At 40.9% G+C, this 7313-nt stretch overlaps 1 protein-coding gene across 1 annotated transcript in view; it reads left to right on the top strand.

Moving 5' to 3' along the window:
- Positions 1-1303: 1303 nt before the first annotated feature.
- The window catches only part of mamdc2a (MAM domain containing 2a), a 77145-nt gene continuing 71135 nt past the window's right edge, over positions 1304-7313 (top strand). Inside the window, exons 1-2 of the mRNA XM_046034029.1 lie at positions 1304-1700; positions 1879-2004. Coding sequence (XP_045889985.1) covers positions 1673-1700; positions 1879-2004 — 154 coding nt within the window. The 5' untranslated portion in view covers positions 1304-1672. The remainder of the gene's footprint in view (positions 1701-1878; positions 2005-7313) is intronic.

Here is a 7313-nt window from a genome sequence, read left to right as displayed (position 1 = left end):
GAGTTAACATCTTTTTTTGAAAACCAGATGTGGTTGCATGTGAATCCTCCTCGAGTCCATTACAGGTCCCCCCTGTCTTTTTTTTTTTTCAGTTTAAAAACGTTATTCCTTCAATACAACATACAGACAAACAGTATGAGTACAGAGCGGAGAACTTTCCAGGGGGAATAAAAACACAGCAAGGAAAATATAAGGTATGCATAAAAAGAAATAAACAAAATGAAAGGAGCGGGGCCTTATAAATCTACAAATATAATGTGTAAAATAGGCTACATAAATTCACCATTTTGATAGCTTTCTTGTTTTGGGATGAGTTTATCATACCTATATATAGTTTAATTTCTTTCTTTAGTAAGGTAAATATTGGTTTGGCATTAGTAAATTTACATTTGTGGATATAATATTTAGCAAAAATTATTATAAGGTTAATGCAGTATGGTAATCAGCCATGATACTGCCACCACCACCCTGAGGCATTGTGTTCTAGTGGTTTGTCAAAATAAAAGTCCTCTGCTGCTTTCTTGTTTTTATTGGATGGATTTACAAATGCTCATGTTCCAGATGTTGAGGGAGACGTGTCCCCTGCGTGACCCCTGAAATCTATGGCTGTGCTGAGCGGCTCTTTTCAGTTTAAGAGGTGATTTCTTATTTTCATTCTTTTTTTTAATAAATGAATAATTGGATGATCCTAAGTATCCAGCCAAGCATAGTGAGACTTTTATATGTTGGGCTTGTTGCCCCGTCAGAGCACGTGTTATTTAAATGGAAGTAAAATAAATGCATAATTGCAAGACAAATAAATAACATTTTTTAATAGAGCAGAAATAATTTTGTGAACATCAGAAATGGTACTTTGAGACATCTCTCTAATAAAGACAGATATCTGTGTGTGTGTTTTTTTTATTTTGTTTACAACTATTCATCCAATTGACTCACACGTGGCGGTGTGTTGCTGTGGACCTAAAAGAGTGCAGTGTTGCATTTGGTGCAATTTGGACACGTGACACGTTCAGAATTAGGCTAATACACACTTATTATGTAAAAGGGCTTTGAGTGACTGTCCCATTTTACCTGAACATGTCATCTAGTGAGGTAGAGGTTCTAAGGTCCAAAGTTACTACAGCAACGTATTTCATTTAGAATATAGCAGAGATCCATAACAAGTTCCAAAAGCAGGCAAACGCTTAAGGTAGTCCTCAGCATTTATTTTAAGGTGGTTTTCTGTGTAGCCCATAGTAACAGAGTGAGTGTCATGAATCACTACTGACAAATCAAGCCACAAATAACTTGCTTCCCTGGAAATTTAGCCTAATCAGACCTCTGTAAGACTGTTATTGACTCCTCCTTGAGCCCTTACATATGTTCATGTTGGCAGGGTGGTTGACGGGGAATTCCAAAAACGTCCTGGGACAGTGTGGGTGCGCCTTGCTTATTGATATGACAGAGATGAGGAGCACATGTAGGCGGAGAGAAGCTGCGACCTTCTCCTTCCCGCCCCGGACATCCATTCATCCACCCGGATCAACACCGTCTCTCCTGCTGACACTGTTACAACATGTGAAGGACAGCCAATGAGGGCCTTGAGCTGTTGGAGCTGAAGTTCGTTTGAGAGACTGACCGGGAGACGATCAGCAAACAACAGAGGAAGCTCCCAGACTCAACGGCCGATACGATGAGCTCCGTCTGCCTCACGCTGCACGGTAAATCCCAGCCACTGAACGATGGGGCTGAATACAGAATTCTACATTTGGCACACAGGAGTTCTTCTAACTTTGCTTTTGTTAGTTTTTGTTATTCATTCTAAGCAAAAGCCAACAAACGTGTATGAAAGTGTCCTTCGTGAGTCTGCAACATGGATTGTCTCTGCTCTTCTTGCAGCACTGCTGCTGTGCGGGTTCCTCAGAGCGCAGCTGCAGCTGCTACCCGGGTCCTGCAACTTTGAGCTGGGTACCTGTGGCTACACATCTGATCCAGAGTACGGCAGCTGGAGCATGAATGAAGAAGGTAATGTCATCATGAACTCTGCTTATTGACATAATAAACATGGAATACTGCAGTAGTATTACCAGACAACAGCCTCATAAAACAGTGAATTATTGTGGTGATTTTATTGTTTATGTAAGCAATGAAGACAACATGGCATGACAGTGAAAGCAGTGAAAAGGTAGGCTACCACATACCAGCATGCAAGACATTTAAATGAGATCAGTGGTGACGCCCTCAAATGCCCTAAGTTATTTTCTCTCTCTCTCTAGGCTCTAGCCTATGCACAGCTGTTATCATGACCTAACAAAGGGCCATACCCACCAAAAAAGGTGGCTGTTAATTTTAATTATAAAAATATTGCTCTCAATAGTAGGGGGTGTTAACTCCAGTAATACCCATTCACATCAACTCCTCTTTAACAAAGCACATTTCATACAAGCATGCAGCTCAAAGTGCTTCAAAGACCAAGAGCAATACTAGTTAATGAAATATCCACTCGGTTGGAGCCATATGCTAATATAACACGTTAATTTGCAAAATTACACTACAGTTGTGACACATATGAGCCAGCGGTTTCCTTCACGCATAGAGAGGTCTCAGTTCAGTTTTGAGGTGAGAAAAATGCTGAGTTTGTGTGTTAGTGTGTGTGTTTGAGTCACTGAGATGGAAAACATGACAGGGATTTTCCTGTCATAAATCGGGATGTTCATTGTAGCATCATATCTCCCACTGTGTTCTTGTGGTAAAATCCTAATTCTACTGTGTGACATCAGCTATTTTCCCCATTTTCCTCTTTTTCAACTCCTCTGTGTTCTTTCATCGCTCACTACAGCAGTAGTGTAATAATAGTGTGGGGGAAAATTGACCTCAATCGAGGTAGAAACACAGGCCTTAAAGATCCTCTCCAGATATCACGCTAAAAAGTTCAATTACCCAGTAGAAATTCTTAAAACCACATCTACTCATTCTCCCTCAGTGAAACATCCACAATGTATGATACAAATATGTTTCATTTCAAAAGTACTGGGGACAAGATGTCTTCACCGAATAGGTTATTCTCTTCCACATTACACTTGTGGAAAGCCTTATTGGGACTGTATTTTTTTGAGATATTAACATAAGCTGCACTGGTCAGTGATTATAAATCCTTCCATAGTAACTACAGCCACAATTACTTACCGTTTAGTGGCTGGTCCTCCTGTCTTTGAAATCCTATCTGACGTCCTTTTAAAGTTCTTCATGCGTAAAGCGATAAATAAGGCATGTCTTTCTCAGTTCAGTGTAAAATTTGACTTGTGTGGAATGGAGAAGGTGAAACATGTTGTTGCTGATCTGATAGATAGAAAATGCCACCACCAAAATATAGGCCTATTTGGGACCCATATAATGACAGAAACCTTTAAACCATCAGGTGAGCGAGACCCCGTAAAAGCTCATCAGATGGTCTGTTGCGATGTCAGATACTGGTAGCTACTGGTAATCTCATTGAGCCCATTTGTTTTTGCATTTTTCTTGAAATCGTATGATAATACTCATGGCATCATTTGTGCGATATTTAGGAGGAAGTGGTGGAACAGACTCTATAATGTAACAGATGGCTGCAGGCTAGCATTTCCACTTTCATAGTCAGGACTCAGAATTTTCCAGGCTGCATCTGATTTTTTTCTGTTTTTCTTCTTTCGTTTGGAGTAGTTGGCCTCCAGTGTGGTTTCTGTCACCTTTTCACCACTGTTGTCCTGAGAGTGGTATAGACAGCCGTGTGTCTCCTCTTATACACATGGGCAAAAAATACAGTAGCCACGCCATGTGTCAAAACACTACTGTATTTTTGTATTTAAAAATACTATTAATACTTTTCCAACCATAAAATCACTTGTCAAACCTTCTATCAGCCAATTTGATAGATCCCTTTACCAGAACACTGACTCAGCTGATTAAGTGGACAATGTTTGAGAGCAACAGGTTTTCTCTGCCAAATGAGTCATGCAACCAGTTAACAGATCAAATATTCACATATCACTGTGCTCACCCATAAGTATTTTTAAAGTAACCAACATTTTGATGTTTAAGTAACAATTTGCTAATGACTCCTAATTGCATCCTAATTTGGTGACTTCCCAGATAGCAAGACTACATTTAATAAATATTGATTTTCCATCTGAATCATCGGAGTGGTTGAGATTGAAATCTCTGTCAGTATTGCAATACCGATGAAAAACGACCATATATGAGCATGACATTAGAATAATATTGATTTATAGTTGTCCCGATTATACTTGATTAAGCACTGATTTGTAGTTGAATGGGTAACAACAACAAATGTTAAAAAATCATCTATTTATAGTTGACCAGAAATTATGTGATATTGAAAAGCCATTGATTTATAGTTAACGCTGACTAACTATAGCCCATATACTGGAATCAGAGTGTGTGAATGTGCTGCTCTGCCTAATCATTGCAGCTTTACAGACATGGGCCAGTGCTGATTCATTATTACGAAATCTTTGGCTGAAGTGCACAAAGTAAGAGTAAGGGGGAGTGGTTACTCTTAAACCAAATGAAACCAGTCTGTGGAGTGCAATTTCTATCACCAGGCAGAAAGAGGGGAAGGGACACTGACCAGAGCTGTATGAAGATGTGACATGCATGACTTAAATGTAAACGCTCCGTATTTGTATGCGCCTTCTAGTCAACCACTCAAAGCACTTTTACACTACATCTGCATTCACCCTTCACACACTGAGTCTTAAGTGCTCAAACAGAAACTAACATTCACACACTGGTGGAACAGCCTTGCCCAAGGAGACTTTGACATGCAGCCTGGAGGAGCCGGGGATTGAGCCGACCTTCCGAATAACAGGCAGCCCGCTCTACCTCCTGAGCCACAGCCGCCCCTTAAGTGTAATTTATACTTCTGTATCAAATCGACGACTTGATTTATACTCTTGCGTGGGGTCTGCGTAGAGTCCTCATAGCACAGTTTTACTCACATACCTTCATGGCATTTTTCTTTTGTAAAACTTTGACTTATTACAATAGGAATATTACGGCTTTATTTTATTTATTTACTTTATTCTTGTGATATTGTATTTTTTGTTGGTAAAATTACAACTTATACAGTTACTTAAGGTACTTTCAGTCAAGCCTTAAAGCTCAATTTAAATTGAGACTTTTCTCCTGAATTCTGAGTGTTCAGAACTTTCTGTCCTTTGCAGTATGGTTTCTGGCGCTGTACAAAGCATCTGCCCCACAACACTCTCTCTGTCTCTCTGGTGGATTTCAGGTGGAAGAAAGGGAATTTGTGAGCAGATGATAGCGAGGTAGAGAAGAAAGAGAGCCACATGTTTAATTATGGCTTTTGTGGAGGTTTTTCGTTTATCGTGGCTCCGTCTGGTGGGGAAACAGCTGCTCTAGAGTGATGCCAAAGTCGCATCAATTCCAGCCTGAGTATCGAGACTCAGGTCGCATTTCAAAAGATCTGATCTGTTTTGGATTTGGACCACATATGAAAGTGGCCCAAATCCGAACTGGAAAAGACCAGATTCCATATGACTTGGCCTGTTCACACTGTCATAAAAAGATCAGATCTGAGTCACATACGAGCAACAAAATGGTATTTGGGTCACTTTGGCCTGCAGTCTGAACGTAGCCTTTTTCTCATTTTATGATTTTTTTCCTGAAAAAATCCCTAAATTTCAGATATTTTTCCCCAGACAGTGGCCTTCATATAAGCTGACTTGAAACTTTCTAACATAAGTAATTACACTGAGTTCTTGGTAAAAGATGAGACCGTGTGAGATGTGCTGAATTTTGATCTCCTGCATTATAGAAGTGTGTTTCTGCATTCCACATGCCAAGTCAGACATTCCGATCAACTCCCAGTCTTGTTTTTCAGCGGCTGCTTCATTGTGCGCATCAAGCCACAGAGCGTCCCAGAACAGCTCCCTCTGTTTATGATAATCTGTCAGCACAGTTTATGTTCCCACTGTTAAGATAAGTGGCTGTACTCTACATTGTGTGTACCATCTCTTGTCCAGCCAAGCCTTTAGTTCTTAGCGTGTACTCACTATCGCGAGTGCACTGCATGTTCCCTGTGACAGTGAAAAAAGAGCTCTACCCCAAACAGAAGTTTTAGCAGAGACCCAGCCTGGTGTGCACTAAACCACAAACCAGACTGAGATGGCATGAGCTCTAACCACCAGCCTGGCCTTGGAAATGGTGATAGACTACACCCACTGTGGCAATAAATAGGCTCATAAAAAAGAAGACAGGACCACGGTCGTGTTTTCTGTTTGGTTGCCATGACAATGTGGGCTTGAGTGGAAGAAGCTGCACCAAAAAAAGAACCCAAGGCAGAGTTTGTGATTAAAACCTGGATGGGCGTCCTAGGTGATTATATTCACTAAACAGAGACATCAGAGACAAAGACTTCAAACTGTGCTGGAATAGGATAAACAAAAAGGCAGGGATGGATGGAGTGAGGTAGAGAGCTGTCAGGGACTTACTGCTGTGCCACAGACCACCACGAAGGAAACGCCTTATCACTCTCTGGACTGTTTAGAGCTCTTCCCAGCCAGTTTCTGACTTCAGATATGTTGACAACTTAAGGTGAAATGTTCTACTAATATTAGTGGCTCTTAACTCTGTAGAATACTCCATAAACACTCCTCCTCCTTTCTCGTCTCTTCTCTTCGCCTCCTCTCCTCTTCTAAACTCCGGTCTGTTGCAACTGAACAAAAGTTTAATTTGCTATAACAAACAGTGCCTATATTGTTTTGCTGAAAATGCTGGATTCTTGCAGTAAATGATACTGACAATGATACTGTGGTACACAATGTCCAGTTTGTGGAGCCTGATATGTTGATGTTGCTGATATTATAAGCCAGTTTTAGTTTATCAAAGGCCCTATGTGTGTGTATGCCAGCCTCACTGTGTCATCAATACAAACATTTTCTTCCCATATTTGCACGCACTGTGCACAGGGGACCAATCTGATGTTTTTACATCACTGATGATCAAAGGCAATAAAATGCTAAGACTAAAAAGGGCGGTAGCTCTGTTCTACTAACAAGTATTGTGTGTATATCCAAAGCCTGGTACATGTTATTCCTCGGTGCTATAGAGCTCCATGTCAATGTGTGTCCACTGAAAATGGCCTGGTGAGCCCCCTCAAAAGGTGACCGCTAGATGTCAGGTTGGCTCCTCAAGTGTTCCATCTTTGGCTCATGGGGTTCAGGAATACGGGATCAGGGCAGACATGTGGTGGTCTAGCCAGCTCAGAGCAGACAGCCTGCAGTCTAATGAACCTAAGGCCAATTGACTGCAGT

The sequence above is a fragment of the Micropterus dolomieu genome, linkage group LG21, assembly GCF_021292245.1.
Source record: "Micropterus dolomieu isolate WLL.071019.BEF.003 ecotype Adirondacks linkage group LG21, ASM2129224v1, whole genome shotgun sequence".
In the NCBI taxonomy this organism is placed as follows: Eukaryota; Metazoa; Chordata; class Actinopteri; order Centrarchiformes; family Centrarchidae; genus Micropterus; species Micropterus dolomieu.
This window is presented reverse-complemented; position numbering and strand designations above follow the sequence as displayed.